The sequence below is a fragment of the Rhinolophus sinicus genome, chromosome 15 (assembly GCF_057876585.1).
Source record: "Rhinolophus sinicus isolate RSI-liver-muscle chromosome 15, RSI-T2T, whole genome shotgun sequence".
NCBI classification, from domain to species: domain Eukaryota; kingdom Metazoa; phylum Chordata; class Mammalia; order Chiroptera; family Rhinolophidae; genus Rhinolophus; species Rhinolophus sinicus.
In genome coordinates this window covers 9,570,100-9,592,039 of record NC_142515.1, presented here as the reverse complement: position 1 = coordinate 9,592,039, position 21,940 = coordinate 9,570,100, and the positions used below count along the sequence as shown (strand labels likewise).

Here is a 21,940-nt window from a genome sequence, read left to right as displayed (position 1 = left end):
AAAATACTGATAACCAAATCCCACCACAATTAAATTCTAGTTTAATTGGCCTGAGATCCAAGCATTGGTAGTTTTGAAAATCTCCTAAGTCCCAGGTGATTCTAAAAGGTAGCCAGGGGAAAATAAAAATAAAATAAAATAATAAAATAGGCCAGGGTTAGAACCAGATTTAAAACATCAGGGAAAGTTTCAATCAACTAATCATTGTTTTAAAACAGTTACAATAGCATTGTTTTCTTCACATTTGACAATGTGATTCATTACAAGATAATGCAATAATTTGCAGAACCTACTATCTTCATAGGACTTTCTCATCTATTTTTGCTAAGGAAAGTCAACACTGCTGAATTCATCAATAAATCTTAAAGTGATGGTTCCACTGAAACTTCTTACCACCTTTCTATTATTTTTGTGTCTGAGTCACATCAGGAAGATGTGATATACTGAGCATTCCTCTAGACCTTTATGTTGAGGTGTCTGGGCAGCCCAGAAGGCATGGTACTACTTATGGTACTACAGGACATTTTGTCATCTGGGGACTTTCTGTGCTATGGAAATTCAACAGAGAAATCAGTGTGGGCTGGAATAATTAGCAAATCCCTGCCTGCATTTGGGCCCTCTCACTTTTATCCAAGTAGAAGGTAAAAAGTACTACCTCGCTTTTCTTGTCTCCTGCCTTGTTTCCTTCTTCCCTTCTAAGGCATGAGAAAAGGCAGGAGATAGAAGACTTATAAAGATTTATAAAACTGGGAGTGTAATTAAATGTCATCATCTGAGACCAAGAGACCTTCCCAAAACCACATAGGTAGATCACACCTGGAGCTGGGCCTGGAACTGGGGGCCTGACTCAAGCACAATTCTGTTCAATATGCCACCTGGCCTTTCAAGATAGCGTAAAGATACCTGGGAGGGCTTCCTCCTTCCACAAGAGGTTCTCCAGTCCCCTTACCCTTGTCAAATTAGGTCCCTTCCACTTCATTCATGGCCTATTCTACTTAATTTGGGGCACAATAGCTTCAGAACTTTGCCCCTTCCTCCCCGCTATTTAGAGCCCAGGGCTGATGATACTCGTATATTTTCTATTGTTACATGCTCCTCGTTGATGCGCATTTATTGAATGCCTGCTGTTGTCAAAGGTCACAAGGTTCTAAGAGGAAATACCAAAACAGAAGGCAGACCCACTGGGCAGAGAGCCTGGCTGGGACAAGACCCGCGAAGCCAGTCCCCTGGTGGTTTGGGTCTGTGAGAGCAGCTCAAGCCCTCGAGGTGGAGGGGGTTTCCAGTTGGAGTTAGGGAGTCGGCGTGGCTTTTCTCAGGGCTGGTGAAAGGAACCAATTGACCTGCCGGCACGGGAGGGGAGGCCCCACGAGTGGGCTTCTGTTCCACAGGCCACAAGAAAGGAAGAGGGACAGCCGGACTCAGCCATGCCCGGGTTCTGCCCGCGTTCGCTACGGGCGGGAGGGAGGACCCGGCCGGAGGAGGAGCCTGGGAAGAGCCAGAGGAGGCTGAGGGAACAGAAGAAGAGGGAGGAAGAAGGGCCGGGGGATGGGGTGGGAGAAGACTGGAGGAGAAACCCGGCGAAGCTGGAGATGAACGCGGCACGAAAGGGCAGAAAGGGGAAAGAGGCGGAGCGTAGCCAGGGAGGGGAGGAGCCTGGGAGAAGTCGGGGGAGGAGCCAGAGAAGGGGTGGAGCCGGAGGAGGAGCCGGGCGGAGCCGGACAAGGGGAGGCGCCCGGGGAGAGGCCTCTACGGCCAGTGCTGCCGCCGCCGCAGCCGCCACTACCTTCGGGGCGGGTTCTCCTCGCGTCGTTCTTCAGCTGGGGCGCTCCCCCAGCCGCCGCTCCCCGGGGCGCGGGCTCCGGTGGCCCCGGCCGACGAGGACCCCCCGCGCGCTCCTCGCGCGCTGCCGCCGCCTCCCTCGGCATCCGGGGCCGGCATGGAGCTCTTTCAAGCCAAGGACCACTACATCCTGCAGCAGGGCGAGCGCGCGCTGTGGTGCAGCCGCCGCGATGGCGGCCTCCAGCTCCGACCCGGTGAGGCTGGCGGCGCGAGGTCACCCTGGGCTGGGTGGAGCGGGAGGGGGGCGAGGAGGGGGCGCGGCCGGGCCCCTCAGTCTCCGGCCAGCGAGCGGGCGCCGCCTGCGGCCCTGGCGGGCGGGCACGAGCGAGGGCGCGCGAGCTGTCATTATTTCCTGACGGAGGGAGTGCTCGCCTCGTCCCTGCCACTCCGCGGGGACAAAGGGCCGGCGACCCTCGTCCCTCAGAGAGCGCCTCCGCGTCGAGAATCTCCTCTCCTGCCTGGGGGAGCAGAGCCGAGCTGCCAGCAGTCGGGGTCGGGCCGGCTCCCGCCAGAAAGTTCGAGCGAGGTCCCCCTGGCCTTAAAGGCCTTCTCCACTCTGGAGCGGCCTCTGACACGTCCTGGCAAGTTCTGGGTTCGAATTCCGAGCTCAGGCCAGGAGCAATCGCGCCCGTTCACTGGAACGTCCTGCCAGCGCTCACTCTGTTGACATCTGTGTTTCTGGTCCCTTCGTAGGGGCGTGACTTCATTCTGGTTACCTCATAGGCACCCGGTTTAAAGCACCTTTTCTCTGACTTCAGTATTGCAGTTAAACTGTATTGTAATGTGAAACGGAAACGTTTTGTGGTTCAGTATTGTGCGATGCGGAATGTGTTGTGGGTCCATGTTTGGGGGTCAGGGAAGCTGCTAGGAGATGCCTCAGTGGACGACTCGTTTGTGTTAGGAACGAGCTCACCGTGGGGAGGTGAACAGAGCCGTCCCTGCCCTCAGAGAGCTCACAGTCCAGGGACAGTTTTCCCTCGGTAGGTGACACCTGCCCTTTTGAGGTGGTCCCTCCTTTTTCCTAATCACCTCAGATTTTTCACGCATTTCAAATTTACTTGTAATTCTTGTATGTAGTGTAGACAGAGGAATTACATGGTGTGAATTGAAAAGTGTAAATGGTCCATATGAGCTTTTCGTATCACAGCGGTTACCATGTATAGGATGGTTTCCAAGGACCTGGTCCTTAGTCTGTTCTTCTCAATCCCCACAACAACCGCGTAAAACAAAGCAGGTGGCGGTAGCCTCTTTTTCAGGTGGGAGACAGGTGTGAAAGGTTGAGTAACTGACCTGTGTCACATACAGAGAGAGTAGAGCTGGCCCCCAGGACGCTTCCTGGCAGATCCCACAGCTTTCTTAGGAAAGTCCGCTAGTTGATTTGCTAGCGTGGTGAAGCAGAGCTTATTATTTTCCCCTTCACTCTGGGTGTATCTTCTTGCTATTTCCTCTCTGCAGAATGGAAGAGAAACTATTGCACCCAGATAAGGTTCTTGATGATCTTGGGACTGAAGTTGTAGATAGGCTAGTTTTGGCCAGTCTCCAGTCATTCTCTTCTCTCTGGGTTTTTTGTTGTGGTTTTTTTTTTTTTTTGACCCTTTGCCTAGCTCTCCCTCCACCCCAACCGCCAACGTTTGGGTAAGGCTCCAAGTTTGGCTTGAAGGGAAGTAGAGGACAGAATTCCCCAAGCTGTGAAAGAGCCAACTCATTAGATTAACTCTTTACAGCTGGATGGAATTTAAGATCCTCTCCAGCTCACTTTTCTGTGCCTCATGTATTCAACTCTAAAACGAGGATTGGGCTTTTTAGTCCTAGTACATAATAAAAATGTTCTTAAAACAATGACAATTTGTTCAGTGTTTGTACAATGTTTGTCTTGGAGGACAGGAATTGATAGTGATGTGTTTTACAAAAAACACTCAGGAAATCTCTAGGTGGCTATCTGTATATTTGGGCAGTGAATTGAGGCACATATATACAGGGTAGACTGTTTTTTCTCCATTTCTAGGGCCACTCTCTTCTTTCTCTTATTCCCTAAGATTGACAGAGATGAACCAAGATGGTGGAATTACATGGCCAAGGTATAGTCCCAGGAGTCCTCTGAATAGGAGGGCTTTTAAGTGAATTATTTGTCATTCTATTTGGTTTGTGTTCAGTTCTTGTACACAGGAGGCTCTCCAATCCTAATGGTTGCTTAGGGATAAACTACTCCCCTCAAGTGAAGTAAGCCAACTCTTTTAGGATGCTGGCTATAGTGTCTTGCCTTTCACTGGAAGGATACTTAAACCCATACTTTTGAGCTAAAGAAGCTCAGATATGCCACAAGTTTTAGCCTTTAAGTATTATCCACAGGGTAACCTGGGCCTAGATTTTTGGATTAAGCCATGTGGTTTGGGTTACTGTTTACATATCCAAAGTCCACTTCAGAAGGCAAATTAAAGACTTTTTTTTCTGAATAAAATAGCTGTAGTCTTTGCAATTACATTTATCTCACTTCTTAGGATGTAGCAGACCGTAGACTGAAGTAGACCAAAAATCGAGAGGAAGGAAGAGGCTGTTATGCCTCAGAAGTTAAAGCCTGTTTTGATCTTCAGGTGTTCAAGTATAACCCATGAAGATAGAACCCCATACACTGACTTTACCAAATAGTTTGTCCTATCCAGTACTTAAGATCCTAAAGTACTAAAGAATAGCGATTAATAATGGTATTTTAATTGGATAAGTGCTTTTCAAATCTTTTTCTATAGAATCGTTTAAAATTCTCTTCATTTTATTGGACCTTTTCCCTCTGCTTTTATGGCCAGTTTTGCTCTTGTTTCTAATGAAAGCATTTAAAATCTTTTATCGTTTTCTATTGGTTACTCAGCCAAATAGATTATTGACCAAGTCCTTTTCTTTTCAAAAGGGCAGTATTATAAGACCAAAAAAAGCCCTTAGGCCCTGTGGTTTTTGTTTATGGCTATTGAACAACCTGAAGGAGGACTTTTCTTTTTTCTAGAGACATCAGAAGAATCAGCATTGATATTTAAGGTTAAAATCACCCTTAGCCTGGAATGTTTGTTACTCTCAGCGCCTTTTCCTGCCTCATTTATTCTGTAAGACCCAGATGTCACCCCCACACTGTGCTCAGCCTAGCCCACATTCCTGGGGCAGAATTATTGGTCACAATAAACAAATTATTGTGTTTCCAGGTGCCTTATTCACTTAGTACACCCTTTGATTATAGGCTTTACTGCATAATAGTCTCCTTTTTCTCCAGGGGACAGTGCATTCTCCAGGGACAGGACCGTTTTACTCATCTTGGTATCTCTGGGCTTTAGAGTGCTTAGCACACAGAAGGCATTTTTGGTTGAGTTGAGCTGAATTAAATTTAAGTCCAAATTTTCTCTTAGTAATATCACTGCCATAAAAATAAGCTGTTGTGTTATGCTTGTCACTCATTTTAGGACTGGTTTTACATATCTTCTAATTGGGGCGGAAAATCTCTGTCCAGCTGGGTGAGGAACTAAATATGAGGAAAGGTGCATTTCCACTTGTGTGATTTTTCTATCTGATTTAGCATCACCTTTTTTTTTAATCTTTGTGGTTGTAGTCCTTATTTTCTTCCTGTTAAAATTTTTCTTCTAGCTAAGCAGTTGAGTATTGTTATTTTTCTGATGTTTTCATTTTTTTAAGGGTAGTGAGTCGTCTGTAGCACTGCTTTTTAGTGGATGCTTTATGTCTATTGCAAGGTAATGACCAGCAGAGAAAAACATTTAGGTTGTTTTATTTTCTACCAGGGAAAAAGATAAAGCACTGTGTAAACATTCAATAATCTCCTAATTAACAGTGGAGTTTTACTATCTGAGAATAAGGATTGCAAAGACTTAAGAAAGAATATAATACAGTCTACTGTTGGAGAAGGGTGATACAGTCTTATCTCTTCAGTCTTAAAATTGCTTCTACTAGTCTTTGTCTGATATGACAGTCTTATATAATTTATTGCTGCCTATTGCTTCATTCTATTCGGAGACTGAGTGACCATGAAAAGATGGTAAAGCATCTGTCATACACATAACATTAATAAGCATGTAAACTATATATAAAGAGATGATACTCTGAATGATGAATGCCACTGAACATTTTTTGAAGGGTATACTAGATGTCAGAATTCACAGAATCATAAAAAAATGTTTCTATTCTTAATTTTTTGATAATGAAATTATTTTTAGTATGTCATGTGAAGTTAACTTTTTTTGAATGAGAATTTATGGACTCAAAATCCACATAAAACTTTTTATCTCTTTTCAGGATCATATTTTATGAAATTCAGTGTATTTAGAATTTTGTATCATTTGCTATTTACTTTGAAAGAAAGATTTTGAACTTAAAAGAACATGCTTGCTAAATAATTCACAAATTACTATGACAAAGTATAATATGACATTTTAATTTAAAAATATTAAATATATTGTAAAAAGTCTTTGTTTTTGTTGTTGAATAACCAGTTTTTTTCCTAGTGTCTTTGGCCTTCAGTTTTTAAAAAGTGGATTACTAGTTTTATACCCTGAACTACTTTTTAGCCCATATTTTATATTTTTAACAGGCTAGCAGTTAGATTGAACAGATCTATATATTTATTTTTATAAACATTAATTTTTATGCATGCAAGATAGAGAAGACTCATCTTTCCAAAGATTTTTCCTGCCGTTTTTGGCTTTAAAAAAAAAGACAGGGTCTTTCTAAGGGGGCTGATGAGAATGTTTGGATCAGGTTTTATAGACTGAGGGAAGTTTTTGTACATATTTTGTTTATGTTGTCAACTGAGATTAATAGCTAATAAGAGCTTTTATTTATTGAGAATTTTTCTGAACCAGACACTGTTCTAAGCCCTTTGTATGTACTGCTGGCATTTCATCCTCACAGTAAACCTCAGGAGGGTTTTATTATCCTCGTTTTACAGATGAGGAGACTGAGGCACAGAGAATTTGTCTAAGTTCACAGAGTAAGGGAGAGATGAGGTTCTAAGCCAGTATGTGACTCCAAAGGCAGACAGAAACATTTTATGAACCTTGCTGCCTTCTTGACTGCAAAGTTATAGTATTTATACTTTTATGGATAATGTCTGAAGTGTACCTAGCTATCATAATGATTGTAGTATAGCTTATATAGAGAATAAAATAGCCTCTCAAATGTCAAAGCATGCACCCTGAAGAAGGATCTATATAAATGGAAAGGTTTTTAATGGGACTACTGGTTGGTTCTTTGACCCTACACCTGCCCTGACTACTTCTGCAAAATTAGTTGATACAGTCACAGGGAATGTTGTTATATTGACTAATTGTTTTTCCAGTTACAGTCAGTTTATCAGGTTTCTCCTATGTTTTTAGAACATCTGTAGTTTGGGAAGGGAATAGATATCGGGTATATCTTTGTGCAGAAACACTGATCTGTACTGGATGGGAACTATTTCAGCAGTGATGAGCAACCTGAAGCCTTTCTCAGTCTAGCTTTGCAAGAGTCCTGGATCCAATTTCACAGGCATCCTTTAGGAGCATATAAAGAACAGAAGGATTCGTGGAGAAAAAGGCTTTAGGGCAGCGACCTTCAAGGAGGGAAGGAACTTTTGTAGAATCACTGGTTTCTAGATGCTGGGCTCTGACCGGGCTATAGCCAGCAGAGGCCAGGACTTGTCAAAGCCCAGCTTCCGAGGAGAGGCAGGATCAGGGCCTTCTAGGGTAGAGCATGCAGGTGCCCGGACAGCTTGGTCCTTCCGGAACCTGGCTGCATTGGTGCTGCTCCGGGCTGCCCAGCAGCACGGTGTCACCCCTGTCCTACCTGCCCAGCCTAACTCCTCCTGAGCAAGGAGGAGCAGCTGTACATGTGGCACCATATTCCTAGCACCCGGCCGGCCCACAGCAGGTCTTCCGTAAAAACTGTGTTGAATGAATTGAAATAATTCTAGTCCCTGGTTGACCCTCTGTACCTTGAGCAGTAAAGAGGTTGTTGGAAGGATTAAGCAGGGACTATAAGAACAGAAAGCTAGAAGGCTGCCTCTCGGCAACTAAATAAAAAATGCTAATTTCTCATTGTCATTTTATTCAGTAAAGGCGGTACTCTAACTTTTAAGTGTAGAATTCAAGAAGTCTCCTCTCTCTTTTATTATTTCCACTGCTTTTCTTTCTTTCTTTTTTGTTTTTAACAATATTTATTTTCATTGCTTTTCTTTTTTGGGCGCAACTCACAGTGGCCCATGTGGGGATCGAACCAGCAACCTTGGTGATATTAGCACCACGCTCTAACCAACTGAGCTAACTGGCCACTCCCAAATCTGTTCTCTTTTTGAATGAAAATAAATGGGACCCAAAGACATTTTTATTTTCTCGAACTGGCCGTTCTGCAAAAAAACGGTGCTTGTTGCTGATTTTGGTCCTTTGTGATTGATGACAAAGAGAGCTGTTGTGTTTGCAGGTAGATGCTAGATTATTGGAAAAAATCAAACGAGTTTGGCTGTGATGTTGTTCCATGAATTCTGAGAGCCATAGTCTAACGGGGTGTGGTTTTATGGGGATTTAAATGTGTTAGATCTTTATAAGCTATATTTCTCTCTCTCTCTGTATCTTTTAGTAAACTGTTCTATTCCTGTTCAAATGTGTTTTAAAACATCACCTTTTAAAATTTAGTCTTGCAAGCAAAAGTCTGAGAAGTAACAGCAATGTCACAGCACCTCTAACAAATAATTACCCGTCTGCTAGCCTGCCATAATCATTATGTGTCAGTTGACCATAACTGAGCTGAGAATTACATTAGAATTAGAGTATGTTTAACGAAATAGAGGAATACTATTTTTTTTATTGTCAGTAGCTGTTGATAATCTGTTAAGTAATAATGTATAAATAGTAGTTTAAAAGTGATGCTTAACACCGAACATTTAGCACTGTAGTACTATCACAACACATACTGGTAGTATCTTAATTAAATCCCAGGCTCTGTTAGGATGACTCACTTTCTGGTTGCTGTGAGACCCTTAAAGGAGCTGCTCTCATTCACAAAAAAAGCATCCACTCCTGCCTGCTTTCTGTGGTAAAGTCGGTTGAGTGAAATACAGGTTGATTTTAGGTCCATGTTCCTTGATGTTTTTTCTGTTAAGTTACTTCATTTTAATTTCAGGTTCTTCCAAGTTTAACCTTGCATCTCTTTAACTCGATAGTGGGATATTTCAAAGTACATTAATTTTCTTTATAAATCTTATTTGGATCAGCTTTTTCCTTACACTGAACTTCAAATTGCAGTTTCTGCAATGGTCAATATATACAATTTGAAACAATGATTTAACACCTAACTGAAATGTTAGGAAACTTTAAACATGCTAATAATGCTTTTAATTTTAGTAGTTTGCATGTGTAATATTAATGATTCTTTACAGTAGCATTATACAGTACTTTTATGCCAGATATAAACATTCTTCTCCTCTGGGGAGCAGCAGTGGTGGGTAGACTAGAGTTTAGCAGAGTCTTAGTTTGCTGGTCTCCCTTCTGGGCACTTGTGCTTCTTGACTTCCAGGATTTCTCTCTTCTTTAGTAGCTATTGCATGTATCCCCCTTTGCACCTTTCAAATACTCCCTTTTCTCAAAAAAGCAGGCTCCCTACATCTAACTAATTTAGTATTCTGTTTCTTTCTCCTTTCAAGTATATTAAGTCTGAATTTCTGTAAAATCAGTTATTTATTCTATCAGCAAACATTTATTGAAGGCCTGTCTGCTGGGCATTGTGTCAAAGTGAAAAGACAGATAAAACAATGTCTCTACCCTCGCTGAGGATGTGGTCCAATGGAGGAGAGGCATACACAGGATTCTCCAGTGACAGATATTGTACTAGAGCCGTAAGACAGAGTCTGTGGGAGATTGAGCTAGGTCTTGAAGTTCGAGGTTTCAGTGTTTTTTTCAAGATGGTGAAATCTATTTTTCTCCCTAATAAAGAAAATAGGGAGAAAAGTGCTCTTTTATTTGATTATGTGAAGTTTATTCCAACTATAAGCAGTCTGTGATTGTTTCTCTCTGTAAGAGCAGAAAGCTCTGGAAGAAAGTGGTTCTATGAACTTGTGGATTTTTTTGTCTTGTCTTGCTAGAAATAACTCATTTATATGCATAATGCCTTTGTTCTGATTAGGTACTCAAAATAAAACAATAAGCAGTAAAGTTTATGGGAATAAATAGTGCCTAACTGGCCAGACTGAAATAGTACAGGTTCTCGCCCCGCCCCCACCTCATAGTACACTCTGTTGTGGCCCTTGTTTGATCTCCAAGTAGTTCTTCATTTGAGGCCAATTAAAATGCAAATCCTAGACTTGGTGGGTTTGAAAGGCAGAACTTTTTGTTGGTGAGGACTTGCGATGGCAGAATGACTATACAAACAATCCTAGATGGAAGAGATTGAGTTTTGAACAGAGTTTTCAGGAAAATCTAGGAAAGTATTTAAACACCAGCTGGGAGAAATGTTGCATCTATTTAATGATCAAAGTGCTAATATTTTGCATCTCGGTTTAAGAGCTCTAAAATGAGGAAAGGAAAATACCAATTGTTAGCTCATCTGTACGTCAGTTTCGCTCAGATTTCTATTTATGAAAGTTATGTCAAAGGACAGTTTTTGGGAGAGCAGAAGGTGAGAGGTGTATACCAACACATTTCTTCTTGAGTGATGCATTATAAATTTATTATCCAAGGATTTATGTAATCCTTGTTTGAACTGGTTATATTTTCAGCCTCTTTACGTTATGAGTTTGGAAAGTTGTAATTTAAGCTGTCCTTCATTTTTTCCCAAACCATGTCTTTTAAACACATGTCTCCGATACTGGTGTTTTGAATGTACTGTAAACTCCACACCTCTCATAATTTTGTACATATCCATCCAGGACCTAATTATATTGTCTGACCTTTTAGGAAGGTCGTTTTCTTTAATTGTCCTCTGTTCTTTTTTTTTTTTTTTTGAATTGCATTGGGTCTTTCTTGAAATATGACAATTAGGACTTTATGCTTCAACAATTTTTAGTGTGGATATTGTAGAATTTAAAAACCAACTTCTAATATCCTTCATGATGATGATCAAAACTTTGTGGAGCCCTTGCTGCACTATAATTAGATCCCAGTTTTAATAGAAAAATCTAGAAATTCTTAAGATCCTTTTCCTAGATAGTATCTCTTATTTTAAAAATAGTCTATGGGTTACTTTTTGAAATGTATTTCTTTACACTAGCTTAGTCCAACTCACTACATTATGAGATCTTGATGCAATTTGTGGTACTTTATTACAGGAAAGACTTTGAAGTTGCACATGGCACAGGCATCATCTTGGAATCGTGCTGATAGGAACCTGCTCGTGAAGGTTCCACCCCGTGACCGATAGTCACTTAGACCAGTACAGTAGTTCCCCGTCATCTGAGGTTTAGCTTTACAAAGTTTCAGTTACCTGCAGTCAACTGAGGTCTGAAAATATTAAATAGAAAATTCCAGAAATAAACAATTCATAAGTTTTAAATTGTGTGCCATTCTGAGTAGCGTGGTGAAATCTTGTACTGTCTTCTCCGTCACGCTCGGGAGCTGCACCATCTCTGTCCAGCGTGTCCACACTGTGTGTCCGCTCCCTGCCTGGTAGTCACTTAGTAGCTGTCTTGGTTATCAGATGGACTATGGTTGTGTTCAAACAGCCCTGATTTTCCTCAGTAATGGCCACAAAGTGCAGGAATACTGATGCTGGCAATTCGGATGTACTAAAGAAGCTGTAAATTGCTTCCTTTGAGGGAAAAGGTGAAAAATTCTCCACTTAATAAGGAAAGAAAAAAACTCATATACTGTGGTTGCTGGGATCTATGGTAAGAATGAATCTTCTATCCATGAAATTGCCTAATTTATAAATTTATTGTAGCTATGTATAGGAAAAAGTATAGTAAATATAGAGTTTGGTACTATGTTCAGTTTCAGGCATCCACTGGGGGTCTCCCCAATCCCCCTGCAGATGAGGAGGGACGACTCTTAGCTGTACATTAGAATCACCTGGGGGAGCTTTACAAACTAGCAGAGCCCTACCCTAACCAACTGGGTCAGACTGTCTAGGGGTGGGGCCCAGGGCTCAGTGTTTTATCAAGCTCCCAGATGACACTGAGCAGCCAGGATGAGCACGCACTGAGCTGGAGTCCACACTGGGAAATCACCAGCTGCTGGAACTTCTAAATTGGATTAGCTCTTTAGCTGGCTGAATGCTGGCAAATCACCACCATTAGAGAGTTCAAAGAAATGTATATCAAATTTTGCATTTTAAGATGGCACCTGAATCAAATTATTCCTTAACCTGTTTTCCTGGCCTAATTAAATTCTGAGAACTGAAGCCTGGATGAGGCTAACAATTGGGATTTTTGTCTACATTTTAGAACTCTTTACCTCATCTGTTTGACTTAGATAATTGTGTTTTCAGACTTTTGTCTTTAGCAGGAAATGAAACTTGAGTCTGATTATTTATGTAGATACCCTGGCACTTTTTCATTTTTTTTTTAAAGACAAGTGAAACTGCCCATAAACTTCAGCAGCTGTGCAAAACTCAGGCTTGTTCTTGGGCTGAGGGAAGGTCCTCACTCTGGGGTGTTGGAATGAATGACTCATGCTCTCTGCAGGCACAGAGTAGTTAATCAGTTGTTTTCTGTGTACCAGGAAGAGGAGGGCGTGTGAAAATAAAAGCCATGTATGGCCAAATGGATCTGAAATAAGAATGGAAATGTTGGCCTAATGGGTCAAACAATTAAGCTTCTGACAAAATACTATGTTTTTTGGTGTATATTACTTTAATTAGTTCACTGATTAAAATTTGGCATTTCTTAAATGCTATGCTTTTGTAACTTGTAAGCAACTCTACTCTTTACTAGATAACTTTGATAATCCTAAATTTTAAAACCTATTTGCAAATGTCAAATGTTTGTCTTTTGAATTTTATGCCACATTGGAGTGTACCTTTTGAAGGAATATTGGAAAGCATAAAGTGTGTCGGAGCAGATAGATTATGTAGCTGTTCTTTGTGGAAGGATGGGATAAGTCCACTGGTCATTTTCTTTGTCATTCCAATGCCTTCTGCCTATAGGGAAGCCATTAATATTGGTGACAGTCTCTAGTATGAGTGTACTTGTGACATATGCATAGACTAATATCATTTGCAACAGGTTTCCTACTCAGACTCTGCCAATGCCAACTTGTTTTATTTCCGTAGTGAAGAGTAACAGATTAAAACACACACACACACACACACACTTTGAAGTGTCTGTTGTGTGCCAGGCACTATACTAGCAGCAAAGTCATAGCAGCTCAACAAGACGCACTGAGCCTCTCACCTTGTGCCAGTTACCTTGCTGCAGGCCTTCCTCTCGTGTCTTGTGTCTCTTATCTCCATGTTGGTTTGAGACACCATGGGTACCAGCTAGAGATTTCGAGATGGTTTCCCTGAGAATGTTTAGGTGAGCCTTTCACTGCAAGAAATCACATGCTCATCGTTTATTTTACTTACCAAACAGTAAATGTTTTTATTATTAAAAGTGCTTGTATAGCAAAGACTGGTGTTTTGGGGCTTCCTTTAAAAACAATAACAACTTAAGGTGTGAGTCCTATTAAAACTCAATGAAAATAAGCAATCGGTAGGAGACATCCATTTTTCTGATTCAATATTTCATGCTTTTACTCATTTATTTATTCATTTGGTTCAATAACTTTTGACTAAGTGCCGGCTATGCACCAAACACTGTGCTAGGCCACAGGTATCCAGTGGGAAATGAAATAGGCTTAAAATTAAATAAACTCAGAGAAGGGTTGAGACTGAATAGTCTGTCTTTTAACTGGTTAGTTGAAACTTTACATTTATTATAATTATTAATATATTAGGAGTTATTGCTACCTTTTATTCATGTTTTCATGCTTTTTTCTTATTTTTTTTCCATACCACCTTTTCCTGTCTTTCACAGGATATCTTGAATTTTTGTCGGGCGTATTTCTGTTGCTAGCTAAAAGCTGTACATTCTATTCCTGTTCTTCTATGGTTTCTCAAGACTTAGGACCCAGTACTTATTTTCACATACATAACTAAAATTTACCAATATCCATATCTTTTTCCTAAGCATAATTTTACCTCCCTTTAAACTCTTGCCTCTTCTAGATTCTCCCTCTGTCCCACGTGGGGGACATACGGGAAGGGAGGAAGCTGATTGTCATGCTTAATTTGCCATTTGGGTTGCTGAGACTGGATGCCTCGTTTGGAGCTGCATTAGAACTGCAGATCTATGTTTCATACGAGGAAGCAAAATTCTAGGGACATATCTACGCTTTGAGATTTTCATAAAACATTTATTACTCTGAGGATGCTTTCAGGAATTATGGCCTTACCGTAATACCTAATAAGTAAAAAACATATTGAAGTTGGGTTTTTTTCCTTCTTTATCCTTTCCTCTTTTTAAAGCCGTATGTGTCCTCTTGAAATAAAAATCTGTGGAGAGATTTATTGAGTGGTAGGAACCTAGAGTTTTAAATGCATGTACGTTTCCCAACTTGAGCTAAATGTTATTGAACATTTAGGTACCAGACGTTGTGCAGGGCACTTTCACATAATTCTCTCATTTAATCCTCATAAAACCCCTATAAATGAGATGAAATTCCCATTTACAAAAGAGGAAACAAAGTGAGAAGGGTTCACAGGCTGCAGTGAGCTAGGACTCTTCACCTGGGAGACTGAACCTGGCTGTGCCCACATCATGCCTGCGCTTCTAGACTGTCCAGACTTCCAACTCCAGAGGCAGCTCCACGCTGCTCTCGTACACACTCTTATCTGGATCTCTGGCTGTAGGCCTGCCCTGTCATGTCCTACACACTGGCACATGTTCAGTCTCAAATACAAGTCTGCCCTGTCTGGAGGAAATGGCTCCTGAAGTCACTATCTGTTGTCCTCCTGAGTTGGTCCCTGTGTAGTTCTTCAGCCTGGTTCTTGCAGTTCCCTGCCTGTTACCTTAGGGCCCCACGGTACCAAACCACCTGGAGTCCTCCTTGCATTCAATAAATATCTGAGGGTCTGTCATATGTTAAGCAGCCTAGTAGATACAGGACTGACAAGAGCTTTTTAAAAAATGATCCAGATAGGGGAGGTCTTGGCCCTGGGCAAGGATAGGGGCAGTGGGATGGAGAGAAGTGAAACATTCATCGACATTGAGGAGATAGAATCAACAGGACTTGGTGAGGAAGAAAAGCATTTTGGATGTCTCCCAGGTTCTGGCTTATGCAGCTGGAGTGATGGTGGTGAGCTGGAAGTCCCGAACAAAAATAAAATGAGAGTATCATATGTGAGAACAGTTGGTAGGGAAACTTACGGTGTTAGAGGTATGTTAGAAAGAGCCGTGGGCTGAGTGGTTTTGACAAGCCGTGTAGTGCTGGACCGTCACTTTACCTCTCCCAACCCTGATGTCTTTATCCGAAATGGACCAGATGACTTGAAGTTTGCCACTTTAAACAGTGAACCCTTCTAACACGAGCCTCTCGATTCTCTGTCATGCTTTCATTTGTCCACTCAGCGTTTTGGAGCCTGCTGTGTACCATGCACTGGGGACATAAAGTTAAATGAGACTTAATGAGCTTCCTGTTGTTGATGAGCTTCCTGCTCACTTGGGGAGACAGGCAAGTCAATAATTAGGTGCATTAAACCAAAGTAAGGTGTTGTGATGGAAATATGAGCAGGGTTCAGGAGGGTCACAACAGAGATCCCGATGGGTTTTACTGGGTGGGTGGAGTGGGGAATGTGTCAGGGAACACCAGTGACCCTTGTTCTGAGTCTGGAATGACGAGCAGGCGGAAGTGGGTGGGGAGCAGCATTCCATGTCCAGCCTGTGTACACTTCTGAAGGAAGGCCAGGATGCTGGGGGTGGGGAGGCGGGAGGAGGGCGGAGGGGAGTGGCCCAGGCAGGGCCTCACAAGCCTTTCCAAGGAATTTGGACTTGTTTCTTAAGCCGTGGGGAGGAGGAGAAATAATACGATTGGATTAGCCATGTTCATATTTATCCCTCTGTGTGCCTAATGTATTTCCTTCACAATATTAGTGTTAGACAAGCTAGACTTTAGGGCAAAGAACATTATTTGAAATAAAAGCAGTTACATCCTGATAAACATAGGAGTTCACCAGGAAGAATATGATAATCCTGAATCTGTAGATGCATAATAACATAGTCTCAAAAAATATAAAGCAAGAATTAAGGAAAAATGGAAAAAAACAGGCCTGAGATTTAAAAAAAAAAAAAAAAGCCCTTTCTCAGAAATGATTAGATTAAGCAGTCAAAAAAAATGAGCATGTACATAAAGGAGTTGAACAAAATAATCAACAAAGTTGATATAATGAGCCCTGGTCCCAAAGTTAAATAGTGTGTTCAAACATTTGAACCCACCCATTATATCAAATATGTTTCCCCTTACACGGTGCAATTTTGTTTTCTGTTCTGTTCATTGCTGTTAATGCTGATCTCATTATACAGAATTGATTTCATGACCTACTAATGGATTGATGCCCTTTTATTTGAAAACACTAAGTAAAAGATACACATGCTTTTCAAGCACACATAGAACATTTACGATTTGACTTTCTGGACTCCCTTCACCATGCCAAGTGTCTGCTGCCCCTCTTTCCCCTGCTAAAGCAAGGATGACTTTGCATCCTATTTTTACTGAGTCAAGGCCATCCAATATATTCATCTGCTTCTCTTCTCCATTTCTATATTTAGCCTTTCGTCTTTGCTTCCAGACTTAGAAAAAAGTGGTATCCTTCCTTTACAAGGTTAACTTTTATACCTGTGCTTTTAATGTTATCATCTTGGGTTTGTTTTTTTCCCCATTAAAAGTCTCTGGTTCTTATATCTAGACACTTCATCATCCTACCATGAACTCAGTCTTAATGGGTTTAACTGGTTCTCTCTCTGGACCTCACAGATTATCACTGACTATTATTTTTAATCTTTAGGCCACAAAAGTTGGTCATCTTTATAGTTTTTTTTAAAGTTAACATTTAATTTTCTTGAATGGCTGATGTATTCACATGGTGCATATGCCAAAGATGCAAAAGGGTATTGAGTTAGGAGGTTCTCCCCATTCTTTTCTCCCCGCTGCTGGATGCCCTGTCCTTTCTGCCTTGCTCCCTCTTACTTTTCTTGTTCATGTCCTCATCTTCTCCCCCCACCTGAGGAGAGAATAGATGTTTCAATGTCATTTTTTATTTACATTCTTCCTGTCCTTCACACAGCCTCCTTTGAAGTGTTTCATGTTAATTTCCTTTGCATTCTTCACCTACTGCCCACCTCACTCCCCCAGCAAGAGTAGCTCCATGTCTTTTCAAGCCAAGACTTGCAATAATCTTCTAGCTCCTTTCCTTACTCTCAATCTCCATCTAGTTTCAATACTGTCAGCTAACTTCTGGCTGCAATCTGGTTTCACTTATGTCATTATCAGCCTGCCATAGTCTCCAGGAAGCGCAGGCTCATTAGTCTTTTATTTAAGTCTCTCCACAATTGGCCTCAGATTACGGTTTCCAGCCTTATCAGTTCAAATCTCCACCATGCCCAGTGGTTTCCTGTTCTAGACTGTTTGCTCCTTTATTTTTATATCATCTTAGCCTGATACCGTACCTGATACCGTACCTGGTTCCTGGCAGGTACTTGATAAGTGTTTCCCAATGAAGGGACTAGTTCTAGGACAAAGCTAGCACTTTCTTTCCTCTGTATTATTGTTTTGGCTGCTTTCCTCATGCTTGAAGTTCCACTTCCGTGTAACTGTCCCTGACTGCTTTAGTTCTAACTTTTTCTTCCTCCTGCCTATTCCTAGAGCTCATTTGGTACCCAAGAGGTAGAGTCTGACAACTGTGGTCTGTTCATCTGAGGTCAGGGTGCAGGGCTATGGGTAGCTGGAGCGCTTTCCTTATCAGGGGCACCAGTTTTGAATGTGGACACTTGGTCTGCCTGATACAGGGACTCTTCTGGCTCACTGTGTGAAAATAAAGAGGGTATTTTTAGTCTGTATACCAATATGAATTCCAGTGGAGTTAGATTTTTAAAAATTAACAGATGTAATTAATAAATAATTGATTTGGGTAAGGAACAACTTTTAAACATTAAAGATAATGAAAAGACGATAGATTTATATCAAAATTAAAAACTGAAAATATTTGCAAACATTTCAGAGTTGATATCCTTATAAAAAGAACTCAATAAGGAATATAAAGAAAGATTATTAGAAGATAATGAACAAGAAAATCAGAGTAGGAGAAACATAAGCAGCCAATTTTATAATTAAATGTTTAGTCTTACCATCAATGGAAAGAAAATAAACATCATGTTAGGCAATGGATATCATCAAATTAGCAAAATTAAAAAAGAAATTCTAAATAATAGCAAGAGTACTTTAAAACAAGCATTTTCATATGCTTCTGGCAGAAATCTAACTTGGTATATAACCTTTTTAGAAAGCAATTTGGTAATATTTGGAAGCTTTAAATTTTTTAATGTTTTTACCTACTAATTTCATTCCTAGGAATCTGTCCTAAACCTATTGATTAGGGAAGCAAATAAAATATTTGCATAACATTTATCATTTATCACAGTATTTTTTATACTAGGAAAAAACTGGAAATCATTTAAATGCCCAAGAGTGAGGAAGTGCTTCCATAAGTGGAAAATTATGCAGATGTGAAGATATAATTTTGAAGAGTATTTTAAAGACATGAGAAAATACTCATGAAATATTCCAAGAAAAAAATTAGCATGTAATGCTATACTCGCAGTATTGTAGTTGGGTATACACAGAAACATATGACCTGAAATGTAGCAAAATAGTGAGTTATCTCTGGGTGGTGGGGTGGGAGTGATAAAATATTTTTTCTAATTTTATGCAATATTACTTTTGTAATAAGAATGCATGTTATTTAAAATGTAAGTATATCAATTAGATCCATGTATAGGCTCTGAGGGAGGCACTGCAGTAGGATGGTTACGTGGGTCATGCAGACCTGGCTTTGAATTGCAGCTCTGCCCTTGATCCACTGTATGACATGGCGATGTGACTTTTCTAAGGTTCCATGTGCTCACCTGTAAAATGGGACTCCTAATTCCTAACTCAGAGTTGTCAAGATTGGAAATGCTAATGTAGGTAACAACCTTTAAAAAATTAATTCCTTATTTTACTTTAATTCTTGAATAAAAACGAAGAGAAGTCAACTTTTTTGCCTCCCATTGAATATATCATTAACAACAAAGACGTTGTTACAAAGATACAATAGACAAAACTCAAAAGAATTTGGAGACTGAACTAAGTCTGTAATTACCCCTAAGTTGTAGATTGATTGTAATTTTTACTAAAATAAAATTTCAATGGTAATAATTAAAATGTAATTTAAATTGTCTGCCAAGAGAAATATTGTTTTCATTCTCGCTAATCTTTTCCAGCTATTGAACTACCATTAATGTTACATATACCTCCATGCATATAAACAGCCTTTTGCAACCTGGGCTCCACAAGAGAATTAAGCCCTAATGTCCTCAGGCTTTCACTGTGTGTGAATTAGCTTCTCTCCTGTGCCTCTTGAACGGCAGCAGTTATTTGCCATCCTTGGGAGAACTGAGAAAACAGTCACTCGAATCATTGCTCTGTGGCTGAAATGAGGAACCCTGACTGGGGTGCCTGGCACACAGTAGGCACTCAACAAATGGAAGCAGCTCCTATTGCTTTTGCCCCAGAAGTCACGTAAAAGAGCGCTGGCTTTCTGGATTTCTTTGCTTCTTTGGGGGATGGCGAAGGGTATTCTGCAGACCACAGTAAGTGGACATCCCCGTGGTGGTGTCTCAGGCCTCGTCTTTGGATGTGGGACTGGCTGTGGCTGCAGGACTGCGGACGGCTCGTCTCGTCTCTGTGTGATCTGGGAGTGTACCAGCCTCTTTCCTCCACTACAGGGCGCCAGAGCACTGCCTCCCCTCTGAGCAGTTGCAGAATGTCAGTTCTTGCCCCATAAGTGTCCTTCTATCAGAAGCCTTATGCAGGCCTAGGGTTTAATACTTTTTAAAAACTGCTTGATGGTAATATATTCAGTTCTGGGTATTCATAACTGCTCTTTTAGGACATTGATCATTTTTTAGTATACTGCTAAAGATACTGTTTGAATACGTTTTCCTATGAATATTCTCTCATGACTGCTTCTTATTTTATTTTAGCTACTGATCTACTTCTTGCCTGGAATCCCATTTGTTTGGGTTTAGTAGAAGGTGTTATTGGGAAAATTCAGCTTCATTCAGGTATGTTTCTGTAAACTTCTTAAACTTGTCAAATTTAATGTGACAATCTCTGATGTTTTCTTCTTCGAGGATAAATGTAGATTCTGTTATAGCTTTGATTCCTTTGCTTTAATTATGAGTCTGCCCAAAGTGGGTGTATTTCCCTATAAGTTTCATGAAATAAAAATTAAGTTTTAGAGAAAGGAAGGCATAATATTACAATCTTTTCTTCATCTTTTTAAAACAACAACAATTTATCAAATGCCTACTATGTGTCAGGAATTGTGCTAGTTGTTAGAACACAATAGTGAGCAAAAACTGACCTATTCTCACTGTCATGGAGCTTATAATTCAGGAGAGAAGACAGACATTAGTAAGTAATCACTGAAATAAACGTATAATTATTTGATGATGGTGGTAGATACTCTGATGGAAAAATACACCAACTGCATTGATTTCAAGGGAAAGGATAGAAGAATAAGGCTGGAGAGGAAGGCAGGTGGCAGACCCTGACGGTTGACATTGGGTCAGCTCAGCTGTCCATTTGTATGGAGAGTGGTCCTTTCTGGGAGCCCTCTCCAGGTCAGGCAAATTGATGGAAGGTCTAGGTCATTCGCCAGGCCCTTTCTTGGAAGGACAGGTACCTGTGCCCTTGGTTCAGAGGGAATTTTGTTCACAAGAAATTAGATGTTATGTGGGCCGGTCCCAAAGAGTCCTGAAAAAGATTAAGTGAAAAATTTTAAGCACGAAATTTAAGTATCTATTTTTCCTTTGGTATTAATTTTAATATGAGTTATGAACTATTGGAGGCTTTACCATTATTGCTGTGTAATTGGAAGTATAGCTACCTCTGTAGTGTGCCTTTTTTATTGTAAAATAAAATCACTGAGCATGTGGGAGCTCGGTTGATTTCTGGGTGTTAGAAAGCACGTATTGCCAGCGAATCTAATTTTCCTTTGTTAGATTTTTTGGTTATTTTTAAAAATTTGTTCTCATTATGAAATATATTTTAGATACACATGCTGTTTATCACATGTATGTGGTTTTGTAAAACAAACATATATAGCTACCACCCAGCTTAAGAAATGAAACATGATCAGTGTCTTCGGAGTTTTCACTGTGCCTTTCTCTAAGTATAATTTATCTTGCTTTCTTTTCTTCAGGAGAACCTGCCATTTAAAATTTTGTACTTATTCCCTTGATTTTCATTGTTGTTTTTAGTATAAATGTATCCCTAAACAATATGTGCTATGGTTTATATTTTGGGGATTTTTAAAAATAACTGATATTAAGCTGTGTTCTTTCACTTCTTTTTCCCCTCACTCAACTTTATATTTTTTAGCTTTATTCATATTGATGTATGAAACTTTAGTTCCTTATTTATACTGTTGTACCACTGTATCATAATTTGTTCTTTTTCTTGTCACTGGGTAATTTCGTTTTCTTTTTTTGCTATTAGAAACAATACTGCTATGAACATTGTTTTATATTATCCCTTTGGTAGTTTTTTGATTCTTTCTCTACAGAAGAAAAAAGCATTTAGACATTGTATAACCATGCTAAGTATTTTAGTAACACTCTCCTACCTGTCCACATTTACATATTTTTAATTCATTTATATGCTGACAGGATAATTTCATAGCTGAGTGTTCTTAGCTAAAATTCATTTTCTGTGGTTTAAATGAAGTGTTTGAAACTTTTGAGTTATTTTTCTTCAATTTGAGTCACATCTTGGAGCAGTGAATAAATCACTGAAATCAATCAGAAGACCTGGAGTCAAACTTTATTTATTAGCTTTGAGGTATAGGG

The 21,940-nt window shown here is 40.3% G+C and overlaps 1 protein-coding gene across 4 annotated transcripts in view; it reads left to right on the top strand.

The window, feature by feature from the left end:
* Nucleotides 1–1,707: 1,707 nt before the first annotated feature.
* The window catches only part of INPP5F (inositol polyphosphate-5-phosphatase F), a 75,745-nt gene continuing 55,512 nt past the window's right edge, over nucleotides 1,708–21,940 (top strand). For 2 of the 4 annotated variants that reach the window (XM_019725298.3, XM_088791831.1), the window contains exons 1-2: nucleotides 1,737–2,033; nucleotides 20,072–20,152. In XM_019725298.3, coding sequence (XP_019580857.3) covers nucleotides 1,937–2,033; nucleotides 20,072–20,152 — 178 coding nt within the window. In that variant the 5' untranslated portion in view covers nucleotides 1,737–1,936. Of the gene's footprint in view, nucleotides 2,034–20,071; nucleotides 20,153–21,940 lie in introns of all 4 variants that reach the window. The other 2 variants (XM_019725297.3, XM_088791829.1) reach the window with 2 other exon arrangements.